Source organism: Microplitis demolitor, chromosome 5 (assembly GCF_026212275.2).
Source record: "Microplitis demolitor isolate Queensland-Clemson2020A chromosome 5, iyMicDemo2.1a, whole genome shotgun sequence".
NCBI classification, from domain to species: Eukaryota; Metazoa; Arthropoda; class Insecta; order Hymenoptera; family Braconidae; genus Microplitis; species Microplitis demolitor.
The window spans coordinates 5,137,909-5,165,104 of NC_068549.1; the positions used below are offsets into that span (position 1 = coordinate 5,137,909).

A 27,196-nucleotide genomic window follows, 5' to 3' on the forward strand; every position below is an offset into this window, starting at 1 on the left:
ATTTAATTTTATTTATTATAAACATTTATTTAAAAACAAAGTGAACTGAAAGAGTCTTAATAAAAAACACTTATGATTATAAATTATTTAGTTAACATTTAATTTTAAAATGTTACTTTAGATTGAGGTTAGCTCTTAGCTATTTCAGTAACTTCAAAGTTATTTAATTTCATACTCTGTAAAAATTTTTTCATATAATTAGTATTGTTATATAAAACTTAGTTGATATATTTCATAAAGATAATAAATAAACATTAGTAACTTTTTAACACAATAAAACACTTAAATACACTCATGTACAGGATGCTGCTGTACCCGCGCGCTAAATTCAAAACGAGGTTCGATACATTACTCAATAATCGAGCAATCTACATTTAAATTTTTCAAGTGTTCATTTGTTTAAGAGAAAAACGTGGACAAAGTTTCCATTTACTGCGCAAGTGCAACAAGGATAGTACCGTTCATCGACTAAAGTGTGACAGAGAAAAAAGATCAAAGCTCTCTTAATAAAACTAACACTTTTAGTCGAGATGTTCATACACTAGTCAGACAATTTATTTATATTAAGTAAATTAGTTTAAATTTTTATTGAACTATTAAAACTTATTGCAATAATAACTTTTTATTAAAAACGTTTTGAAGCTACGACTAAATTTTTTTAATTTAGAGAATTTAAAACGGAAAAAATTTTTTACACAAAAAATAGATAAGTAATAAAAAATAATAAATTTTCTGTAAATAGATAACAAATAAAAAAATTGAAAAGTCAGATTATTTTGAAAAAGTAGTTATCTGTACTATTAGTTTTTGATAAAATAAAAAAAAAAAAATTGAAAGCTATTTATTTTTCAATGAAACGTGTTTATGTATATGTGTATTATCAATTTGTACCTATATATAGATGCATATAGTTCTCGTATCTACCTCAATGATAAAATCATTCTAATAGAGTATTGGTGTGTATATATATGCGCATTGCGACAAAAGATACGTAATAGGAGGGGAACGACCGTATATGCGTTGATCAACTCTTTTCTTTAATTCAGTCAAGTGAATATAAGTCTTATAGAATGTGTCACAGCATGAAAATTTATATATTTTTTAATTTAATTTTATTATTATTTTTACTACCACTGGCAATGACTGATAATAATAATAATAATACTGAAAGTAAATTACCAGCAGAAGTGTCGAAAAAATTTATACCATTTGATGAAAGAATTGAAACGATTGAAAGTTCGATAATCAATGTCCCTGTTCGCTGCCCTCCTAGTATGGTAAAAGTTGGAAAACGGTGTCGGACTATTTTCTAAGTAAGTATCGATCAATTACAGTCAATCTGAGTAACTATCATTTAATCAGAGTAATTGGGACCGTCTTTTCAAAATATTAACATTTTTTTTTACTCAAAAATTTGAATTATACAGAATGTTGATTACTCGAGATAAAAATTATATTGATATTTATGATGTTTTTCTAAATATTGTTTTTATTGGCGATTGATATTGAGCGACAAGTTCAAGTTACATGAATTTACTGTAGGTCATTAAATCTAATTAATTTAAGTGCTAATTGCATTTAGTTTTGGAAAAATTCAATTAGTATACAAGGTTACAAACTTAGTATTCGATTACTTCATACATTTGTATAGCTATTTTTGGTAAAATTTGATGAATATATATTTACAAATAGACGAGTAATCAGGTACTGAGTTTCTTACCTTTTATATATGTAAATAGATATAATTATATATAAAATAGGTGTCGGGACAGGTGGGGGGAAGGGCAAACGGGGTAGAAAATTTTATACAGAATTTTTTTTTCAAATGTTTTTCAAACATTCCGAAATCCCTTTTGCAAATATAATTGAGTATAATTTTGAATTTTCTTTTATTAAACTTTTTCAAAAATCGAGTGTCAGTTGAAAATTATTAATAACTTGTTTTATGATAAAAACTATAAAAAATTTTTTTTTCCCCTGTATCCAATACAGTAGGATCTCATTATAAGACTCTTCCCCTCAATTTGTTAAAACTCGCTCGGAACACTTCCCCCACCAACTACTCAATAAAAGTTTTGTGGCGAAACCTCGCTATAAGACTAACGACCAGTACGACTAAAATCGAGATAAAATGTACATACATAAAGATTGTACATTAAATAATTTATTTTCATAAAGAATACTTCAAATTTCGTGGTATCACATAATTAATTAACAGAAAAGAACGACTAAATTCTGTTTATTTATGATTATATATGAAATAGATTCACTGTATAATAGAGTAGAGTTGAACCGAATACATAAATAAAACGCAAAACGGCGATAGTCTTATAGCGAGGTTTGGGCGCAAACGCTGTTAAGTACAATCGTGGGTGCACCTCAATTCTAAGAATTCTTTCCCCTACAGCTCCGAGCTAGTCTAATAACGAGGTCCTACTGTAATTACAAAAAATATAATTTTTCTTGATGCAAATCACTTACAAAATATTTTAATTTAATAAAATTTATTTAATACCCAGAATTTTTTTTTAGATTTTTAGGGAGTACCCCATTTTACCCACATGAAATTTTTTTTTAACGGCAACTACTATAATAATCCTCGAAAACTGTATTTCCTTAAGTACCCCGTTTTGCCCGTCCCCCTTCCTCTATTTATATATATACATATATATATATATATATATATATATATATATATATATATATATATATATATATATATATATATATTTAAATTTCATTTATGAAAATTATTAAGATTACAAAATCGAAGATAAAAATTTTTGTTATTTGTTATCAACAAATCAATATCACTATTAATTTTTATTTACAATTGCATAATAAATGGAAATAGTGAATTACGTGGAACTCATCATATATTTTTATTTGATAAAATATAAATCTGTGATAATAATAATAATAATAATAATAATAATAATAATAATAATAATAATAATAATAATAATAATAATAATAATAATAATAATAATAATAACAATAATAATAATTAGTATTAGATGTATTACATCTATGTTATTATTTCTACTGAGTGACAAAGTACATAAATATGATAAAGAAATTTCTGAATTCTCGGTTTGTTATCAACAATATCCTTAGAGCAGATTATTATACCCGTTGTTAGATAAACGACCAGACAGTACATCAAAAAAATACGTGTTGCCATTTAAACTTGAACGTGCGTGGAATCGATTTACTAATCCAGTGATATGCTATTACCATGCAGTAAAGTATAGATGATTTATCTTCAAGATAACATAATATAGCCATCGATCGATCGCATTACTATTTTATGGTAATTTTATGAAAAATTAGGTATTTGTTAATATATCAAATATCGCATTCATAAGTATTAAAATATATACAATGTCTTTCCATATTTAAGACAAATTTAAAGTACGTGGTGAAGAAACATGACTTCAAATTTTTTAACTTACTAACATTTGTAAAATTTTTCTACTTCGCAAATTTATAAATTTTAAATATTTTTTGGGAAATCCTAAATTATGATAAATTTTTTTGCTTCTTTGATTAAAATTATTGTTAATTCATCTATATGGTGTATGGAAAATTTGAATTTCAATTGGATTTGAATTAATTGAACGCTCAGATGAATTATCTCAGTATTAACATATGATATGATGCAGCTACTTGATTATCTACAGATGAACTTATACCCAGCGTTAAACCAGTTATTGGATATTGTTCGAGGTTGATAATAGCGTTTTCTCCATCGGTTATCGGTATTCATTTTAATCCTGATTTAAAATCCTGGAAACCTTTTATCTTATCGACCAACTTTATTTTTCGTAAAACAATAATAATTAAATGTAAATATGATATTAAGACATTATAAATTTAAAAAATTCTAGGAATGTAAGATAAGAAAATAATATAAATTTATTATCATCTGAATTCTATATTGAAGTATCAAAATAAATATCAAATTTAGTTTGTTTTTTTACCCTCTTGCTATGAAAATTGCTTCATAAATATTCATGACAGCAAACTTGTAAAGATAACATTTAAGTTCCAAATTTTGAACATTTTTTTCAAAAAAATTATTAAACTGTGCTGATGAAATCTTTTACTTAAAAAATTTAATTTCGAGTTTTGAATATAGAATCTCAGAAGTTAAATCGAGAATTCTTTAAATTTTCGAAATTAAAGAATTATCAAGCCAAAATTTTTCGTTATTTTAAATTTGAATGATTATCATGCGAAAAAATTGTTGAAAAATTTTTTTTGAAATAGATAAAAATTTCCATAAAAGCCAAATCCCTGACGGATCTGTAAATACGGTAAATGACCATAAAATACGAAAATTACCGTAATTAACGATATTCGGTCGAATTATAGTAAAAAATACGTTACTTTACCGCAAATTGTGTTATTCTGCGGTAAATCACGTTTAAACGCAACATGTTTCAGTATAAGTCCGGTATTTTCCCGAAAATTTGCGGTAATATTGCAACATTTCACCGTAAATGTACAAATTTACGGTAAAACTACGGCATTTTACCGTGAAGTGAATTATTTCACTGTGTTATGGTAAAAATTGCGGTAAATTACCAGCAATGGCCTTAATGCTCCGTATTCTACCGAAATTACCGAATTTTACCGAAAATTACCGCATTTTTCCGCAAGTTGCCGTATTCTATAATATTTTGCTGAAAATTTCCGTACAATGCAGCAAATTTCGCGGTAAAATATGGTAATTTACCGTAATTTGAATTCGCGAAGGATTGATAAAATTTTTAACTTTACAACAAATTTAATGAATATCCAGGTAAAAATATTTAGCCGAAAAAACGATATCTTACCGAAATCACAATAAAACCAAAAAACTTTATTGAAAAAGGCTGAAGTTGGCGAAAATTTTATTATTCTCAATAAATGGTCCGAAAAATAGAGCCGGCAGATATTTGACCACAGTTTTTATTTTTAATGAAGTTATAGAACAGAAAAACTTCATGCAGCTTAATATAGAACAAAAAATTCTTAAGTTTTCGGTTTTGAGTTCACTACCTGGGTCTTTTGTCGGTCACTTTTCGATTGATGAAAAATTTTTTTTTTTTTTTTTTTCACTTGAAATTTTTTTTCTGAGTAATTACAGCAAATAATATAACAATGTCTGAATTGAGGGATAAAAATTGTTTCATGTTAAATGTATGTGCTATTCATTATCACAAAAGCATCAAGTGGCTGCATTGATTTTTTTATATGATTTAATTGATATCCAAAGCTGTGATATTATCCCCCATCAGCAATTAGTGAAATATTAATTGCAAGTGCTAAAACTACCGAAATAATCGATGAAACAGTCATAACTCGGGACAATCAATAAATATATTATTGGATTCTTTATAAGTTATTTTCTATGATCAAATTTATAAATAAATTTCATGAAATATCATTTTCTAGAAATAGCGAACTAAGTGAATGACGTGTCTCGTGTCTTTTTAATGGCTGGGACATTTTAACGCCTTACTGCATTTTAAAAAATTCAAAGAGAAGTCTATTTTTTCATCAGATTGGAATTATACATTTTTTTTATTAAAAAAATGCATCTTTTAGCAGGGGAGATCGAGACTAATGAGACACTATTTTTAATTTAAAAAAATGTGTTCCTGTTTAAAAATGCTTATAGTTACGGTTTGTAAAAATAACGAGGCAAATTGATCAGCCTGAGCAATATGCATGTTTAATGACAAACTGTTTGCTTAAACTTCTTAAGGATATGATCTTTAGAAATTAAAGCATACTGTGATACTTAAATTAATTAACCAACGAAATTTCTATCGTGACCCATTTTACTTCAGAGTCAGACGAACTTGCGTTGAAAATCGATCAATAGTAGAAGAACCTAAATTTTTCAAAATTTATAGAATTCTGTTCATGGTACATAATTTTCAAAAACTTCTTTGAATTTGGAATGGAAATACGCTTTGAATGCGGACCCTCAACTCTATGTTAATTCTTCTCTATCTTACTTGATAGCTTGTATTGAGAGGAGCTATCACCAAAAAGATTAAATTTGACCGAAATCACGCAAAACCATGAAATAATAAGTATAATAATAAACATTTTGTAAGTACAATAATTTCTCGCTGTAATCTATGATTTTTAACTTCCCGCTAAGAAAATTTAAAATTTTCAAAAATTCGGGAAGTTAAGGATTTCGGTTCGATTTTCGAAAATCAGATTTCTATTAACAGATCTTGACGTTTTGAGGTTCTAGGAAGCTATTCTGACTAATTTCAAAATGGTGTCCGAGTGTACTCTCTAAATCTGAACCAGTGACTTTTCACTGTTTCACAGTTATAAGTATACCAAGTGGTATACTTATAACTGTGAAACAATGTATATACATTACTTTTCAGTGCACTGTGAAAAATTCCCATTAAATTTTACTATGGGTGCTTTGTAACCCCGGACCATAAGGAAACTGGTTCAAAATTTACAAGTGTCCCATAGTAAACGGTATGCGCAGACGACACGATTGGAACCTATGCGCATGCGTTTACTATGGCACACTTGTAAATTTTGTACCAGTTTTCTTATGGTCCGGGGTTACAATGCACCCATAGTAAAATTTAATGGGAATTTTTTACAGTGTATCTGTAACTTTTGAACGGATGAACCGATTTTCATCGTCAGGGTGGCATTCGATGCAGTTTGTCAATATCTAAAAGCTGTGAAAAAGTGAGCTTGATCGGTAGGGCTCGTTCAGAAATATTCCAAGAATAAAAGTTTTCAAAAATGTTTTTTTTTTTGATAACTTGTAATGTGCTCGCTGGATTAATTTCAAAATCAATAGAGCTCTGAAACTTCATAAGCTGCGTCGAACAACACCTCAGCCATCAAAATCGGTTCATTCGTTCAAGAGAAACCGTTGTCGAAAGAATTAAAAATCATTTTTTTTAGTATATCCGAAATTTCTCAAAAACGACTAGATAAATCAATCACGACTAGATAGATCAATCGATCAAAATCTGATCAGCTGTAGAACTCAATAAAATGCGTCGATTGCCACCTTAACAGTCTCAATCGGTTAATTTGTTCGAGAGATGATGGAGAAAAAATGGTAAAAAACGATTTTTTTCGAAAACAAAGGCATAAAAAAGTATTTTCGAGCTCGAAAAGCTCGAAAATGTACTCCCAGCAATTTTTTGAGCTCAAGGAGCTTGAAAACAGCGGTAAGTTTTGATGCTGGCCCGCAGGATTGATAGACAGATTTTTTTTCTGCTAACAGATACTTTTTCTATATTGTACAGAATTCATGCAATAGCATAATAGTTTTTCAGGAAAACTGTTAAATAATTCATCACAGCTTATTCGGGTGTGCAACAGTCTTAGGCAGTAGTAAATGCAACAGGATACTAAGAATGTAACATTCATAGACTTAGTGTCTGTTGCATTAAAAAAAAAATTATTCTTTTCAACATAATCTCTAACGATAAATAAAAGAATAATACAAATGACATCAGCTTTAACTAATTAACTTTATTATTACGTTATTGATGTAAAGACAATTACGTCAAAAGTTTCCTTTGAAAAAACTCAATGGTGTTTAATTAATTTAGCCAATTTATTATTGTCGTTGATTAAATAATTTATTTTATTGAGGAAGACAATTAATAACGATGTGGTGACGAATTGATATAAAAATTTATCATTAAATCAGTCTGGGAATTTCAGATTTATTTATCTAGTTGTTGTTAAGATCATATCCTGAGTTTAAAATTGAATGTGATACTGTGATACAAAAGATTTTTATCTAAGTATCATATCTTTAAATTTCGATTATTTTTATTCCGTAGTTTTCGATAATATGAGATAAATTTAATAGCCAGACAGAACAATATTTTTCCTGTATAATATATTTTTTTGTGTTGAGGAATTTAAAAGTAGATCTTATGTAAATTCGATAAACTTTATTGTGCTACTAAAACATTATATCTATCAGTATAAGGTATATAAAATTAAACTTTTTATTATCCGACCATTTCTCATGAGTCTCATCCTGACTCAATATATTTTTTCATCAGCTTTTTTTCCGTCGAATATAACAGAATAAAAAAAAAAAAAAAGTCCCAATGAAATTTATTTATTTTTCTATTTTTCAAACATTTCTTAATTGAAATATTAATTACCATATCCTTGTTAATAAAAAGTTCTTCAATAATCTCGACAAATTTATTTTTAAAAATTGACTAGGAAAGAAAAAAATTTCCAAGTAAAAAAAATTTTTTTTTAAACTTTGAGACTTGAGGCATAAGTCTGCTAATAAAAAAATTTACGAGTAAATCAAAGAGAATGTTTAACAGGGTGGGTTAGGGTGAAATACCTCACACTACCATAGCAACAAAACTTCCGATTTTTCTATGTCAACACCACTATAAAATCGACTCATTCGTTTTATCACAACTAAAAAGATTATTTTTTTTAAATCGATGGGCTTTTATATTATATTGTAAAAAATTTTTAGTCGGTGTAGTGTAAATGAATCGGTGTAAAAATTATGATGTAAAAATTACACCAAATATCGTGTTTAACTTCAGTAATGTGAATAAAAAAACATTCACACTTCCAAGGGTGTAAATGTATAATTTATGATAATTTCAAGTTAAAAAAAAAGATCATACACTAAAAAAAATCGGTATAAATCCAAGCGGTGTAGGTGTTAACATTTTCGGTGTTGAATTTCAACACCGAAAGCAGTATTAAAATAACTGTACATGAAATTTGTTGTTTACACCATTTTAACACCGCCAAATTACACCACTTACACCAGTATTATTTTATTTTAACACTACGAAGTGTTAAATTCAACCCATTTTTTAACACCGCTCTTTTTATGGTGTAAATTACACCGAGGATTTTTTACACTGTTATTTTACACCACGCGGCAGTGTAAAGTTTTCGAGGACATTTTTACACCAAAATTTTTTACAGAGTAGATATAACATATTTTAGGACACATTGTTTGTAGTAACTATTCAAGTCCATCTATTTAATAATAAAAAAAAACACCCTTTGATGATACACTTGTTTTAGTCTGATATACTTACTATTTTAACATATGTTAACATTTTCGGTGTTAAATTTCAACACCGAAAGCAGCGTTAAAATAACTGTACATGAAATTTTTTGTTTACACCATTTTAACACCGCCAAATTACACCACTTACACCAGTATTATTTTATTTTAACACCACAAAGTGTTAAATTTAACCCATTTTTAACACCGCTCTTTTTATGGTGTAAATTACACCATGGATAATTTACACCGAGGATTTTTTACACTGTTATTTCACACCACGCGGCAGTGGAAAGTTTTCGAGGACATTTTTACACCAAAATTTTTTACAGAGTAGTTATAACATATTTTAGGACACATTGTTTGTAGTAACTATTCAAGACCATCTATTTAATAATAAAAAAAAACACCCTTTGATGATACACTTGTTTTAGTCTGATATACTTACTATTTTAACATATGTTAACATTTACTACGTCAACACATTTTCCCCTATCTGCACTTCTAAAACAAGTGGGTCATCAATTGTGTCGAAATACATGAGATTAAATAGTGACCCATTAATGTATCATTAAGTATGTAACTACCACTTAAGCCAACGTATTAAATTTTGATAAAATTTCAAAGGGTATAGAATATTTGATTAAAAAATTTCATCTAACATAATAGTCTTTTTGAAATATGAGATAACAATACGTTATATAGACAACTTAAATTTTTATTTTTCTGAATCTGAGTAAAAAATATCAAATTAGGAGAAGGACAGGCAAAGCTGGACCAGGTGGACAAAACAGACCACCCTAAAAAATTGATTAAAATGTTTTTTAATTTTTTGTGAAGGTCATTTTCGACATTCATTATTATTTTTGTTAAATTTTGAGTTCCAAAATTTTTCCTTGAAAAATAATTTTATAAAATTTTTTTTAGGAATTTTTCAGTTGACTCAATGCATTGTTGGTCACAAAAAACATATACGATGTCTTCTTCGATATATTTAAATTTCATATATGTTATTTATCTTAAAATTATTTTTTTTTTCGGCGTCTTTGTTTACCAGCAGTATACACAAAAATTCATTATTTACTTGGCGGTCCGTTTTTCGTGGCCTCCCCTATATTCTCATATGTGGATTTAAATTATAGCATATTATTTTTGAAGAATGTTAAGATGCTTTGAAAGAAATCGTTAAACTTTTTCTCGCAGCAAATACGGAGAATAATCAATCCGATTTTTGTTGGCTTCGCTAAGGCATTTATTGAGTGAACAGAGCAGTAATAGTAGTAATGACATCGTTTTTTTTTTTTTTTTTTTTTTTTTTTCATCAATCGGGAATTCAAAAATAGCAATAACTTTGAAAAGTGCATATTGCCTTATGGAACAACCATTTGGAGGTTTTAAAATTACTGTAAAAAGAGAGGTTAAAATGAAATAACACTGGTGTCGACGGTGTAATTTGGCTGCGATAAAATACTGGTGTTAAATCGGTGTAAAAAAAAATTCCACGTATAGAAATTGGAAAAAAAATTTATGGCATATAAAAAAATATATAAATTTAATGAATATTATCTGAAGGAAATTTTAATTTTGCTGTGTACTTACTTAAATAATTATTTATGCTATAAGTAATTTATTTAAAAATTACAAAATTTTACGCCCGCCATTTCAGTCACCAATAATTTAATTAGCTAATAATAACATTAATTAACTGTAATGATCGAGTAAGTAAAAATATCACAAAGTTAAATATTTTGTTAACCGAAAATATTTTAACACCAAGAAATTTTTTTAACACCGGTAAAAAATATTTACACCGGAGGTGTAAATTTAAAAGCTACTTTCGGTGTTAAAATTTAACACCGAAAGTTTTAACAACTACACCGCCTGGACTTGCCCCGGTTTATTTTACAGCGCACTGTAAAAATTTTTTGGGCCCGGTGTGTAAAAATTTCGGTGTGAAAATTACACCAAATATCGTGTTAAATTTAGGCGGTGTGAATTTAAAATTTTCACACCGTCAAGCATGTAAAGGTGTTATTTATGATAATTATGCGTTCAGGAAAAATAATTAAAAAAATATTTAAATATTAAAAATACTATTTAATATCTAAATAATATCGATATAGTTATTAATTAAGTACTCGCATGAAAATAACATATATGGTAGACATAGATTAAGAAATGTATGTTAGAGATATAAATATATATGTGACAATACATGACATCTTATATAGAACTGTATATAGATTTTGGCCGATTTTATTATACTTTTATATATGTTTTCTCTTATATGATTTCATATATTCCCGTATAACTTCAATATATTATTTATATATTTGAAAACTTATAATTTCAATATATTCAAACATAAATGTTATTTATTTATGAAAACAAATAAGAATACATGTATGATTCATCATTATATGGCACGATATATGTACCATGTATTCAACTTTATAAATTTTTATATATTTTTCGATCTATAGAACCATATAAGTCTCCCCATATATATAAGAATAAATAAAATCAATTCTTTTCTGTCTTTCTCTCTCTTTTATAAGATTCAAACATTCTGTTCAGAATATATATGTGTGCTAGCTTACAAATTTACATATATAATTATCAATATATGTAATACATATATATGCTAACTTATAAGTTTACATATGATTATAAATATATATAATACATGTATTAATTTATAAACTTACGTATATAATTAATTATATTAAAACTTACTATATTATATATATGAAAATATATATCGTTATTGGCTACTTATATGTTCCCATATTGATCATATATTTTTCCATATATATTTATCATATATGGTATTTTCATGCGGGTAGTTAAAGATGTTCAATGATCATTTGTTGCTCGTTAATTAAAATTAACGAGTAACGCGAAATGGTGTAAAAAAAAGTATATTACACCGTGTTAAAATTACACCGATGGGAAATTTACACCGAGAGAATTTTACACCGCTAAATATAGCTAAAGACCTTAAAGTAATAGGTTTGAAATTTTTTGCCAGAGCATAATAACACAAAAAAAACTCATTTTTTATCTAAATATTAATACCGAGATAGAAAACCCAATTTTTTTAATGTAAAAAAAAATTTCAAACTATATTAATTTCTACGATGCTATCTAATATTAATATATTAAAATTTTTTTTTTTATTGTGAAATATGAGTATCTCAGTTATACAATAGTCTATAAACCGAGCGTTTTTTCACGTGAATCGAGATAGAAAACGACCAAGTTTTACTTTGTCGTCACAGAATTATATACGATGTCATATTCCCAACAATTATAAGCTCGAAAAATAAAAATAATCTGATACTTCACAAACGAATCTCAAAAAAAAAAAAAAAAAAAAAAATCTCCGTTGACATAAACTATTATTATTATTATTTTTATAATAAAAAGCTTGAAATCGAGAACAAAGGGACAGGATTTTCCGATTTTATTTAATTTAATGATCTGTATCATTAAATCAATGGGATTAGTATTTCAAATAAAAATTTACTCAAACAAATATTCAGATAATAAACTCAGATGAATATAAATTATTTAAATCAACATATTTTTTAAAAATAAAATCATCATATATAATTCGAATTAAAAAAAAAAAGGTGAAGAAGTAAATAGAGATTAGATAGAGCTGTGAGATAAAATTCTATCGACGTTGGTTATAGCGACGTCGACGAACTGGAGCGCATTTAGGTAGAATGCTGCTTTGAAAATCGATAGTAGCGCGTACGCGTATGGCCAATCGCTACGACCTTTCGCCACGTCCACGTACGGACGAACCCTGGACCCCATATAGACCAGGTGCGAATCTCTCCAGACTAGACTGATAACTATTTCCTACCAGTGCTAGCTCACTACCCGTAATTTCTTCAAATCTATTTCGTAACGTCTTATTTTTCTGCTGCATTATCTTCTTACTAAAAAAAAAAAATATAAGTTATCAGGAAAATTTGGATGAAACTTTTTTGAAAGCTTCCAGTTTAAATTTTCATGAAAAAAAATCTATTTGAGTAACAACTTTTATTTAAAAAAAAAAAATTGTTGTTATTATTATTAACTGGTTGTTTAAACGCATGCGCAGATAAGATACGCGCGAAATAATCTTGAAAAAGTCCTAGTCTGCTGTCATCCTGCTCATACTCTGTACAGACTACTAGGTACAGACTACTATATAGTTTAAAAGAAAAGTTGTCGATGTCGGGGGAGCTTTTTCCGAGAGTAAAATAAAAGAGAGTAGAGTATAGTATAATATAAGGATGGGAATAAGGACAAGAGTGGGTGGATGAGAGATAGTAAAGGACAGATTGATAACACAGGATAGGAAAATATATAGAGAAGAAAAGAGAGGATTAGCAGAGCAGCAGCAGCAGCAGCAGCAGCAGCACCAGCAGAAACTGCAATAGGTATAGTAGCATCCAGGTGAAGAAACGACGAGGACAGAGCCTTGGTTTCTCGAGTTAAACTGGAATTGCGACAGAGAAAATAGAGATATATGTAGAAAGAGAGGATTCCCGCGAGCAGGCGCAGATTCAACGGATCCCGAATAGACTTTACTCATAGGGCAGTCGCTCCTTTGCTGCACCTTCGTGTTCCATCTAGCCAAATTATTTTATTGCCAAATAAAAGTATTGTGCTCAGTGTTATTAATAATAAAGTGAATAAATTACTTGTTGTTATTAATTATTCTGTTAAAGCTGTGATTAATTGGAGTTTACATTTTATTTACAACCAGACAAATTATTAAACTAGTGGTCTAAGTTGTGCTTTTCGGCGTTCATCGTCGCCGTGTTAGGTCAGTACGATTTAAAACAAAAATCTATAGGTCGAACAACCCTTTGCTGCTGAGGTGTCGCTACTTTGTGTTGCTAAAATATCAAAATAATTGTTATTACATTTGTTTTAATTTATTTTATTAATTAGACGTAAAAGTGGAAAAAACGTATTTACACTTACGTTCAATTTAAAATAATTAATTTTATTTCATTTTATTTTATTTTATTTCTATTATTCTATTTAATACAGTTTTTTTATTTTGTTTTCGTTTCACTTCGATAACTATGTAAGCTCTTGAGTTTATTGCCACTTATTGATTTCTTCAAGTTACGCATTTCTAATGAAAATTTTCACCTGTTTGTACAATCGATCAATTTGCATCATGATAATTATTGCTTTAGTACTTATTCAATTAAATTTTTTTTTATTTGGCTTAATTATAAAATAATATTTTTGAAACTTGATCAAATTTAATAAAAAAAGTTAAAAGTTAATTTTTATACTTAGACTCAGTATAACAAATGTGAAAAATTTCCTTAGCAATGCCATGAAAAAATATTTACTGGATAATATACTTATGATTAATAATAAAAAAATATATATGTACTTTTGTTAGTAAAAAAGTTATAAATCAGTATCTTTGGGGATTGTTACAAAGTAGCTGCGCCCTGAGATTCATTTTCTTTATCCCTGTTTCATCTAATTTTTTTTTTCTAAACCTTTCTTTATCTTACTCACTTACCTAGTCCTCATACTTACCTTTATGTTCGTGGATGATATTCCTCATTGTCCCACCAATTGAGTGGTTTTACTGTATATACATATATATAGGCGTTATATATATATTCACTGAATTGTGAAAGCGTAACTTGAGGGATCAAATCGATCGATCGACATAAGCCTACTTGAGTTTTCCTAACCTAAGAATACATTGGCTCAAGTATCCATAGATATAGATGAGAACAGTGGTTATATATATAAGTATATATATGGATACTTCACAAGGGTGGAAGGGGATGAAAGCAATCTACCGCCTTATAATTCTCAAATATTTTTAACCTCATTTTTGACCATAGTCTGAGTTTTATAAAATTTTCTTAAAAAAAAAAAAGTATTTAAATTATTGTTAAAAATAATTATAATAATAATAATAACAGTCACCATACTGTAAAAAAATTGGGGAGTAAACGCGGATTAAATCCGGAGTAAATGCGGGCCGGATGACTGTCCATTTATTTAATCCCCTGAGAATAAGACTCACTTCGAAGGGGAATTTACTTTAATATTGAAACTCCGACTTGAAATTAAAATTAACTCCTGCACCGTCAAAATTTAGTGGATTAAATTCGGGATGAATTCGAAGTAAATGCGGAGTAGATAACTGCTTATTTATTTGATCCCCTTAAAGTGAAATTCACTACGAAAGGGAGTTTTTTTTAATATTAAAACTTCGAATCAGAGTGTAATAATAATAATAGTAATAATAGTAATAATAATAATAATAATAATAATAATAATAATAATAATAATAATAATAATAATAATAATAATAATAATAATAATAATAATAATAATAATAATAACAATAACAATAACAATAATAATAATAATAACAATAACAATAACAATAATAATAATAATAATAATAATAATAATAACAATAATAATAATAACAATAACAATAACAATAATAATAATAATAATAATAATAATAATAATAATAATAATAATAATAATAATAATAATTATTATTATTATTATTATTATTATTATTATTATTATTATTATTATTTAATACTATTATATTTTTATAATTTCATTGATATGATTTTTTAATATAGTCTTTTAATAATCGTCTAAAATTTGTAAGTCTATGTTCATTTTTTATTGATTAAGGAAGCTTGTTATATCAATTAAATCCTTTATATGTTATACACTTTTTTGCTGCATGCATTCTTGTATGTTTTATTGATATTAATGAACTTAACCTGATATTGCATTTATGTTTATTACTTATTTTCACAATATAATCATAGAATGATCATGGTTTTTTATTTAATATTATCTTATGTATGATTATAAATAATAATAATAATAATAATAATAATAATAATAATAATAACACAATCACCAACAATTGCAAGCAATGCAATAAAAATTAATTATAATTTCCTATAAAATTGAAATAAAACACTTGTCTGTTTTTTCATCCCACTTCTATTAATAATACCGCTTGCTATTATAAAAGATAATATTATCTTTTATACAACAATAACTTAATTGCTGCTTAATTCCCCTTTTTTTTTTTCAACAAACTAATTAGACTTTTACTCGCAATAATACCCAATTATTGATTTTTTTCTCCAACGGAAAAATAATTACTAGAGTATTGAATGAATGAAATTTAAAATTATCATTGAAGTTTTCTTATTATTATATATTATAAAAATAACTAAATCAATAATTACGATGGAATTATATGTATATATTTTTTTTTAATTATTAAAATTGAAAAAAATAATGATTAAATTTTGATCTTTATTTCGTTTTTAATTACTTAGCATTGCAGCGAGACAAGTAGATAATTAAGCTGACCTCGTAAGGTCAGACTTAAAAGTTAACACTTAGATGCTCTTTAAACTCTGAAATAGTTATACAGTCAAGTAATTTCTCTGAACGCAGTCTGATATCTTTACATTTATTTTCACCTAAAAGACAACTATTTAAATATTCAAATATTTATAATTTATATTTTTGAATTCTGGGTATAAAATTTACGAATTACTAAAAGGTTAATATCGATAGTTAAATGTGTGTAATCATAACAAATATATACAGAACTAGGGACTCAACCATTTGATCAGAAAAAAAGTTTTTTGTGAGTTTACAAAAATTTATTTATTTTAAAATCGCTCGTTTGACAGGAAATTCAACACTGTAAAGAATTTCTAGTCCGCAGTGTGGTGTGAATAGTTAAAATTTTCATCACCGTCGGTGTGAAAGTTACATGACGCTAGGTGTTAAATTTCAGACCATGTGAATTAGAACGTTCACACCGCCAACGGTGTTTACACATTTATGTACAGTTCTTTATTTAAAACTCTCGATTATTTCAACACTACACTGTCAAAAATTTTTGGTGTGAAAACGGTCCTCGAAGACTTTCCACGGTGTGAATTTTTTTCAGTGTGATTAATCAAGAGGTGTACTTTTAACACGGTGTGTGTTATTTTTCACACCATTAGGTTTTATTACCTCATAACTCTTACATTGTTAAGTCATAAGATCTGTAGTTAAAAACGACCCAATACCTGTCTTTATTATTAAAATGAATATATAGTAATTGATATTCATACTACAATTGTAAGGTGTTTTATGGTTCGAAGTTGACAAATTAATGATCTTATTAAATATAAGTATTTAAAATTTACACCATTAGTGGTGTGATCGTTCTAATTCACACGACAAAAAATTTCACACTGTGCGCGGTGTAACTTTCACACAAGTGGTGTTCAAAATTTTAACACCAAATCATTTACACCATGAGCAAATTTTTTTAGGGCATACATTGTAAAAAAATTTGGTGTAAAAATTACCCCAGAGAACTTTGCACAGCCGTGTGGTGTGAAATAACGGCATACAAAGTTCTCGGTGTAAATTATCGATATTTGGTGTAATTTTCATACCAAAATTTTTAGTCATTTACACTACACCAAGTCTAAAAATTTTTTGCAGCGTAGATATTAATTTCTATGTTCAAAATAATCCACATTAATAATAATAATGATATATATATATATATATATATATATATATATATATATATATATATATACACTAGTGTTGCAACTCATATAATAAATAATATTTATTAATGTTTAACCACAGATTATATTATCAGACAATATTTGAGCTAATAATAACGAACGGTGTGAAAAAAAATATTCATACCGTGTTACAAGTACACCTCTTGATATTTCACACCGAGCAAACCGCTTAAAGTCCTCCGAGAGCATGTTCACACCAAAAATTTTTACAGTGAATTTGTATTATACAAATGAATCACAGAATTCTCGGTTTTTTAGTGAGTTATGTGAGTTTGGAAACTGTAAAACGCTCCGGGGTCTTAAATTAATGCACTTGATTTGTCCGCCCATTTTCAAACTTTTCAAATCCAGGAAACTAGACATTGAAATTTTTGCAATAATTTATTTTTTTTTTTCATTAAGCTGAATCAAAAAAATGATTTATTACATAAATTATTGCGCGAAAAAGAACAGAACTTGAATACTACACTGTAAAATAAACTTACACCAGTCTAGCGGTGCTACTTAGCAGTGTTATCTAACCAGTGTTACAACGGTGTACACGCAGAGTATTTCAACTCTGATGACAATATCAGGGCCTGAATATAAATGTTTTAAGATCTACAAAACAGAAAAAAATGTTAATAATAATATTTCGTTAAAATTACGACATTATCGTTAATTGAGATAAAATTTTATTACCTATAAAATAAGCAATGCCACTTTTATTAAACTGAACAAATTGCAAACTGTAAAAAATTTTCAGAGTGAACGCGAATTAAATCCGAAGCGGATGACTTATGTATTTATTTAATCCCTTTTAGAGTAAAATTCACTTCCTATTTACTCCGTATTCGGAGTGAGTTTTTTTAAAACTCCGCAACTTCGAGTAACGAATATATAACATGTAGGGAAAAAGGGGGTGGGGGGCAAAGTGGAGTACTTAAGGAAATACTATGGTTCCGAGTACTCAAATACGCAAAATCTTTTTGTTTTTAATGATATTCGAAATAAATAAACAAAAATTTCAGTTGCCGTTGAAACAAAAAAATTTTAACTTTGGCGGGCAAAATGGGGTATCCCCTAAAAGAGGCGAAAAAAAAAATTTCTGCATATTAAACAAAATTGATCAAATTAAATTTTCTTGTGAGCAATTTACATAAAGGAACATTACATTTTACACAATTGTTGGATGCAGAAGAAAAAAAAAATTTATTGGTTTTTATCATAAATCAAAAGCCATCAACTTTTTATGACTGAAACTCGATTTTTGAAAAAGTTTAACAAAAAATATTCAAAATAATACTCAATTGCGTTTACAAAAGTGACTTTGAAATGTTTAAAAAATAAAATTTTTTTTTATAAAATTTTGGGGGTATCCCGTTTTACCTATCCTACCCCTTTTTGCTCCCCCCGCCTATATAAATATTCTTATACTAACATATACTGTAGAAAATTGGAAGTGAATTTGAAGTGAAGATGGTTTTTATTTTAATCCGCATTTACTTTGATTCAGAGCTTAAATTAAAATAAACTCTTCTTCGGGATGAATCTCAAAAGTCGCCTGCTTCACATTTATTCCAAATTTACTCTGGATTTAATCCACAAGTTTTTTACAATGCAGGAGAAATAAAAATTTTTTCCGTATATAATTACAAACCGATGTAAAAAGAGGAAAAGAGTGAAGCCCTAATTCTGCATATTTATATAAATTTTTTATAATTATTAGCGATAATTACAGATTGTATACTAATGTTTATATAATTTTTCATTATAGGAGAACAAGAAATCATGTATAATTAATAAAATTACCACTCGGGATGGCCACCTACAGCTCTGTGTACTTGGGCATCTGGGGAGTTATTATATTTGTTCTAATAAAAGGTGAGTCAAAATTGTTACAAATATTATTTTCATGATACCAGCATCGAAACTTTAAGTTTCAGTATCTCTACAGGCAATCGAAAATAGCCAATTTCAGACCAATGCCGCAAACAAATATTAGCAATCGCGCAAATCATGAATGCATTCAGTCAGCGGGCAAAAACAAACTTGTTTCGTCCCGAGGGAACAAACAAATAATGTTTCTGCCCGGTGACTGAAGGCTTTCGCAATTTAAATTCTGATACTTGTCATTTGTTCAATAGCAATTCAGACCATTAATTTTATTTACGTAAATGACAGTTCTGATTTTGTAATTAAGTTTTATAAAAATTAGTGTCAGTAATTAATAGTATCTATAGTTTCTACTTAACCTTCTGTCCGTTGCGCGGTCTCGTCACCCTTTGTTCGTCGTGCTGCGGCCGTGTATTTAACATTGCAGTGTTGCCAAGTATCAAAACTATGATTTTTAAAAATTAAAACCACACAAACTAATACGACTAGACAATTGTCATTTTTTTTTAGAATTTTTTTACTAAAATAAAAATTTTGTATTAAATAAAAATATTAAATAAAGAGATGAATTAAATGAGCTAGAAATAAGTCGCTGGTAGTAACTGGCAACACTGCGCAGAAAATCCGAACAAATTAAACCCCCGAGTTTACTCGTGTAAGCGGCAAATCGCTTTCTCAGGTTTTCTAAAAAAAATGATTTTTTTAATATTTGAAATATCGGAAAAATAATTATCATTAATTCATTCGATACTAAAAAGTATAGTAGAGGAACTTATAAAAATTTCAAAAAACTAGGAAATTTATTTTATTTTTAACTAATCTTTTAATAAAAATTTCGACGCTGCGCTCATAGCGCGACGGACGATGGGTTAATTATAAATTGCAAATGGCAATGTACGCTAATGTTAATAGTTGATGACACCATTGGTCTTAAATTAACATGTTTCTGACTGGCTGCAGACACTGAAACTTTAATTTCCAATGCAGGTAATTATGAAAAATGCAGTGTTGAACTCAGGATGCACGATTTCAGATCGCGGGTGATGTCAGCCAACTTCACCCTGGTTTAAAATCCTTTTGTGTCATCCCTTGTCACACAATATACTGTTGCTATATGTTAGTTCTCATTCGTCGTCATTTCTTATTTAAATTCACATGATCTGTCACTTATGAGAGCATCGATTAATAATAAAGGAATAAATTTTATAATTATTAAATCTATAATTAAATTTTCTTCCATAATAATAATTTTTTGAAATTATGTTCAAAACTCCGTAAAATCTTTTAAGGTACTTAAGTGCTTTCAGTGAAGTCCGTTAATCAGTTAAAGTGAATAATTAAATTTTATTCAATAGCGCAGAAAATTATTCATACAACCAAAGTATTTGGAGGTTAGAAAAAAAAAAGACTGCTAGGTAGCGCTACAATAAAATTTTTTTATATTTTCATTGAAATAAATATCGTATTTAAAGTTTGCTGTTAAATATTCAATATTCTCGCCTGTATGCATATTCATTAATGAAACATAGTAAAAAAAAAAAAAAAAAAAAAAAAAAAAAACAAAGAAAGAAAAACAATTAATTTTGTGTGTTAATTTAAATATAGGGAATAAAATTTTAAAAAAAAATTATTTGATGCAGTTGAGATTATGGAATTAATTTCCATATTATCTAGATGAGTTTATTTTTATTATAGGAACAGTTACTATCTAATTAACTCGGAGAGAAATTTATGGCAAAAATTACAATATATTATGGGAATAGTTCCCATAACGTATGATAACGGGTTTTTTTGGAATATCAATGATAGAAACGGCGGCAATACAAATTTTCGTAATCACCCGGTAAAACGAATTATATATGGGAATATATAAATGCAACATATGTAGACATATATGGAAATTGGCGACATATAATGATATACAATTTTATACGGTCATATATAACTTGACCTGACTATGTATAGAAATTGACAATATATGGGCATATATAATTTGATATGACTATATATAGCTCGATATGGCCATATATGACGTGATATGACTATGCATAGGAATTTTAACTAAAATTAAAATTTTTTCTTTTTAATTATTTTGACAACGCAGAAATTATCAGATCTGCGAATAATTGAATTGCGAATCGAATCGGAAATTTTTAATTCAGAGAAAAAACGCTAGACTTATTAATGACCGCACCCGCTTCAGTAGGATTCGAACCCGGGACCTTCCGTACGAGAGACCGACACTTTGACGACTAGGCTATGCGACCAAGAGTTACAACGAAGTTTAGTTGTTCTACGTAAGATTGAAAGAATATTATCACTTTCGAAAAAGTAAAATATAATAAAATTGGCTGATTGATTATTGTAATTACAGTAAAAATTAGTTGATTGATATTCGATGTGTATGATATGGAGATGTATGAAATTTTCATGTTTACTTTTATGTATGATCATGTATTATTATACAAACCTATATATAGTTATATATAAATATATATATATATATATATATATATATATATATATATATATATATATATCCATATATGAATTCCTATCTAAATAGTTTTCATTCCTATACGATATGAAAATAGTTCCTATGTCATTATGGTAGTTGTTCCTATACTGCTATGGTAACTGTTCCCATATTCCTATGGTAATCAATCACCATAATAACATAGGAGGTATTCTTATATTATCGTTCTCAAAAATTATGGGTTAAAATTCCATTCATAGCCCATAGCCAATATTTTTATTATTACCACCACAATATTATGGGTTAAACTTTCATAAACGTACTGGGAAAAAATACCATAATTTTCTCTCCGTGTTCCTGGAAGAACACTTTTGATAATAGTATCGTTATTATTTACAAAATTTTAATTGAATATTTTGGATTCTATGAAAGTAATTAGTAATATAATTCCCATTATATTATAGAAATCTTTTCCATAAAATTAGAAATCAGGCTCTCATAAAGTATAGGATTGGATTTTTAAAAATTTTTCTTTGAGTATTATTTAGATAAAAATTTCAACACGCAAAGTTCGATTAATCGGAAGTAAAAAATTTAATCATTCCGTATAGCAGCTAACTAAAAGCTCTTTTATTTTCTCTCTTTGTATAATAGTAGACTTATAAACTAATTTGATTTTTAGGTATACTTTTTAATCCCATAATAGCATTATGTAGAAAAATAATAATAGTATTATTGAATCAGTATTAACAAAAGTTTGATACAAATTATAAAAACAATATGAAATTTTCATAAAGTTTATTTTAAAAAATGTTTTTTGATCTCGAAACAAAATAAAATATTTAAAAATCAGAATTTGGTAATAACAATAATAGTAAGGTGAAAGGATTACGGTTAAAAAAAAAAACATGAAATCTTGAATCGGCGTATTCAGTTAAAAAAAAAAAATTGCATGTTCTTTCCTCTTTTTCTGAATTTAAATATTTTATGCATAAATCGATGAATTCGAATGTTTTTTCTAAGTCATTTAATATCTATGACTTACACAGAATGTTCTCTGGTGTCTGATCGATTTATATTCAAAACCTGAGCAAAAATGTTGCAGGTGATGCCAATAACATGTTTTAAAACTGCAGTTACTATATTAGCATTGAAAAAAGAAATCAATCTCATAAATATATATATTCAATTACATGAAATCGTAGAAAACATTTCTCATATAATGAAATCAAATAAATTACTTCAATTTAATGTACCTTAAGGAATTTCATATAAGTTTGTATGTCTTCACTATTCATCCAGATCTTCAATATTTCGAGTACTCACTAATACAAAGTGGAAATTATAATACACTTAAGCAATTTACTTGCTACACTTATACTTTGTAACATTCAAACTTTAACTGTATTATGAAGCAAAAGCTCCTGTAAATGGACTATAGGAAGGATGCTCGACATTATTATCTACATAATTACTATGGATAATAAATCAATTTTTTGAAATGCATTCTATTGATGCCCGCATAAAAATATCATATATGGTAGACATATATTAAGAAATGTATGTTACAAATATAAATATATATGTGACAATACATGAAATCTTATATAGAACTGTATATAGATTTTGGCCGATTTTATTATATTTTTATATATGTTTTCTCTTATATGATTTCATATATTTCCGTATAACTTCAATATATTATTTATATATTTGAAAACTTATAATTTCAATATATTCAAACATAAATGTTATTTATTTATGAAAACAAATAAGAATACATGTATGATTCATCATTATATGGCACGATATATGTACCATGTATTCAACTTTATAAATTTTTATATATTTTTCGAAATATAGAACCATATAAGTCTCCCCATATATATAAGAATAAATAAAATCAATTCTTTTCTGTCTTTCTCTCTCTGTTATAAGATTCAAACATTGTGTTCAGAATATATATGTGTGCCAGCTTACAAATTTACATATATAATTATCAATATATGTAATACATATATATGCTAACTTATAAGTTTACATATGATTATAAATATATATAATACATGTATTAATTTATAAACTTACGTATATAATTAATTATATTAGAACTTACTATATTATATATAAGAAAATATATATCGTTATTGGCCACTTATATGCTCCCATATTGATCATATATTTTTCCATATATATTTATCATATATGGTATTTTCATGCGGGTGATTTTCACGGACAAAAAAAACCTATTTTTCCTGCGTTCACATGGAAATATTTCAATGTTAAAATAGGAATTTTCACTATATGCCAACATAGAAATAATTCATATGCTAACATAAGAGAAATTTCTATAATACCACAGAAATTATTATTATGTTTACAGAGGGATAGTTCCTGTGTTAGTACAAGAATTATCCCTTGTAAACCGAGTATATTAATCCCTGTATGGAAAGAAATTGTGGTTTTTACAATCACAATATTGTAGTAAAACATTGTACCCTGTACACAATTTTGAGTCTGCGGTGTTGTGTGAATGACGGTGTGAAAATTTTAAACACCGCTGGTGTAAAAGTTACACGAATTGCCATGTTAAGTTTTCAGCAGTGTGAATAAGAACGACCACACCACCAAGGATGTAAATATTACTTTGTAGACACACAATGAAAGACAAAGTTATAAGAATAAATTTTCATTTGAGCGGATAATAATAAAAATTGCTTTCATGGAAATTTCTATTCTAAGATTTAATTTCTAATTAATATCATACACTGTAAAAATAAAATAAAATGAATTCAAATTATTGTAAAGTTTCCGAATGATTCGAAAAAATTCGAATTTTTTTCGAATTATTATATTATTCGCAAATTTTCGAGTTTTTTGAATTCCGAGTTTGTTATGTTCGATATTAAAATATGAAATTAACAATTAATATACATTTTATTTAAACCATGAAATATAATTACACGAATAGAAAATTTTGTATGAAAATTTGCTACAAATTTTTGTTTAAACGGGAATCAATTATAAAAACCAAAACGAATTGCAAAGATCTCTTGCTAATATTAGTATCTAGATTTTTTATGTTACTGACAGAGATTAATATACATTAAATTGAGCAGTTGTTTTCTCCGAGTAATTGATTTTTAATCAAAAAGTATATTATTCGTAAGTAGAATATTTTAATACACCATGTAATGGAATTCAAATTGGAAACAGTATAAAATCTTCGTACAGTGCAATAGCGGGTTCTTTAATATGTAGCAAAAGATACTAAATAAATTCGGTGACAATTATATTTTGTAGTAAACATTGATGACTGTAGTGTGGTTAAGGTTATTCTAATTTGAAGTCAGCATTCACTGTAAAAAATATTCGGTGTGAAAATGGTCCACGATGACTTTACAGAGTCTGCTTGATGTGAATTGACGGTGTGAAATATCAAGCGGTGTACTTTTCATACAATATGAATGTTTTCTTTTACACCATTCGATCATTACCTCAAATATGGTCCGAGACTACAATACGTAATTAAAAATTAATAGGTAATATGCAGATTGCAGCACCAGTATATCATTATTATGAGTATATCTCGTAGAAATAATCGAGAATTTTAAATAAAGAACTTATACATTTGCACCATTAGAGGTGTGGATGTTATAATTTACAGTCAAAAAGTTAACACCATGTGTCGTGTAATTTTCACACCGGCAGTGTAGAAAATTTTACTACTTGATTTGGTCATTCATACCACACCGAAGACTCAAATTTGACAGTGTATTGATTTAACTTATCACTTGTCATTTTCACCGATATTACATTAATATATATTAAACTTTTTGAGATACACAATGAATAATTAAAGAAAATGTCTAATCTAAAATTAGTGCCGGGTCAGTAATTGGGTCTTTTACCTTTAGTGATATATTTAAACATAACTTATCACACTATATAAATATAATAACTAAGTATACTATTAACTTAGTATTAATACTAATTGATAAACGATGTTAATTATAAAATTAACGAAGTACTATATTTTGTTATCTATACATTTTTAATGAATTCGAGAATTCTATTCAAATGAATATTTTTATTCATTGAAATATTTAAATGAAAATTGTATTTAAATTTTGAAACAAAAAGTATTGGATTAAATCAGGAAAAGCTGTGCGCAGTTGCTCATAATTCATGAAGCTTTTTATGAAATAAAATTCGTTAGCTTTTCTGTCATATTTCAATGAATATTCTAATAAATAAATATATATATATATATATATATATATATATATATATTCTTAATCTGTAATTAATTAATCAATTAAAACTCTACATAAATCGTTACACTGCGACTATGCATTGATATTGAGTAAATTTAATAAAAAATTGCCAGGGATAAAGTAGCCTCATAAATCAAAAGCATCGATAGAATGAATAAGTATGTATTGAAATTAATTAAAAAACTAATTGGAAGTTGAAGGTTTTCTTTTATCATAAAATTTTTATTTATTTCAAATTCTTCCATGATATTTATTTTTAATTTACTTTGATAAAAAAACTAATTATCATAAAAATCAGTTTATTTATAACAAATGTCATAATTTTAATGAATTAAAATTTCTTATTACAGAATCAAGACCAGTTAGTTGGGAGGAATGGTGGACGTATGACGGAATATCCGGTAATTTCAATAATAAATTTTCAATAATAAAAATATAGAGTAGAAGTACTATTTGTGGTCACTGCTCCATTTTTATATACTTAATAATTCATTTTAATTAATGAAGAAGTATAAAATAAAATTACAATAGTGTGATTAAAGTATCTTTGGACACAGTTTTTAAATTAATTATATCCCCTGCTCAAAAAATCGATAGATTCTTATAGCTGTATGTAGAAGGTTCTATATACAGTAGGACCTCGTTATAAGACTAGCTCGGGGCTGTAGGGGAAAAAATTCTTAGAATTGAGGTGCACCCACGATTGTACTTAACAGCGTTTGCGCCCAAACCTCGCTATAAGACTATCGCCATTTTGCGTTTTATTTATGTATTCGGTTCAACTCTACTTTATTATACAGTGAATCTATTTCATATATAATCATAAAAAAACAGAATTTTGTCGTTCTTTTCTGTTAATTAATTATGTGATACC

The 27,196-nt window shown here is 27.2% G+C and overlaps 1 protein-coding gene across 4 annotated transcripts in view; it reads left to right on the forward strand.

Moving 5' to 3' along the window:
• The window catches only part of LOC103580932 (carbonic anhydrase-related protein 10), a 35,386-nt gene that overhangs the window by 256 nt on the left and 7,934 nt on the right, over window positions 1–27,196 (forward strand). Inside the window, exons 1-3 of one of the 4 annotated variants that reach the window (XM_014443888.2) lie at window positions 1,230–1,313; window positions 19,451–19,557; window positions 26,673–26,723. In XM_014443888.2, coding sequence (XP_014299374.1) covers window positions 19,494–19,557; window positions 26,673–26,723 — 115 coding nt within the window. In that variant the 5' untranslated portion in view covers window positions 1,230–1,313; window positions 19,451–19,493. Of the gene's footprint in view, window positions 1–1,229; window positions 1,314–7,944; window positions 7,994–13,225; window positions 13,887–19,450; window positions 19,558–26,672; window positions 26,724–27,196 lie in introns of those variants that run through there. The other 3 variants (XM_014443901.2, XM_014443875.1, XM_053739022.1) reach the window with 3 other exon arrangements.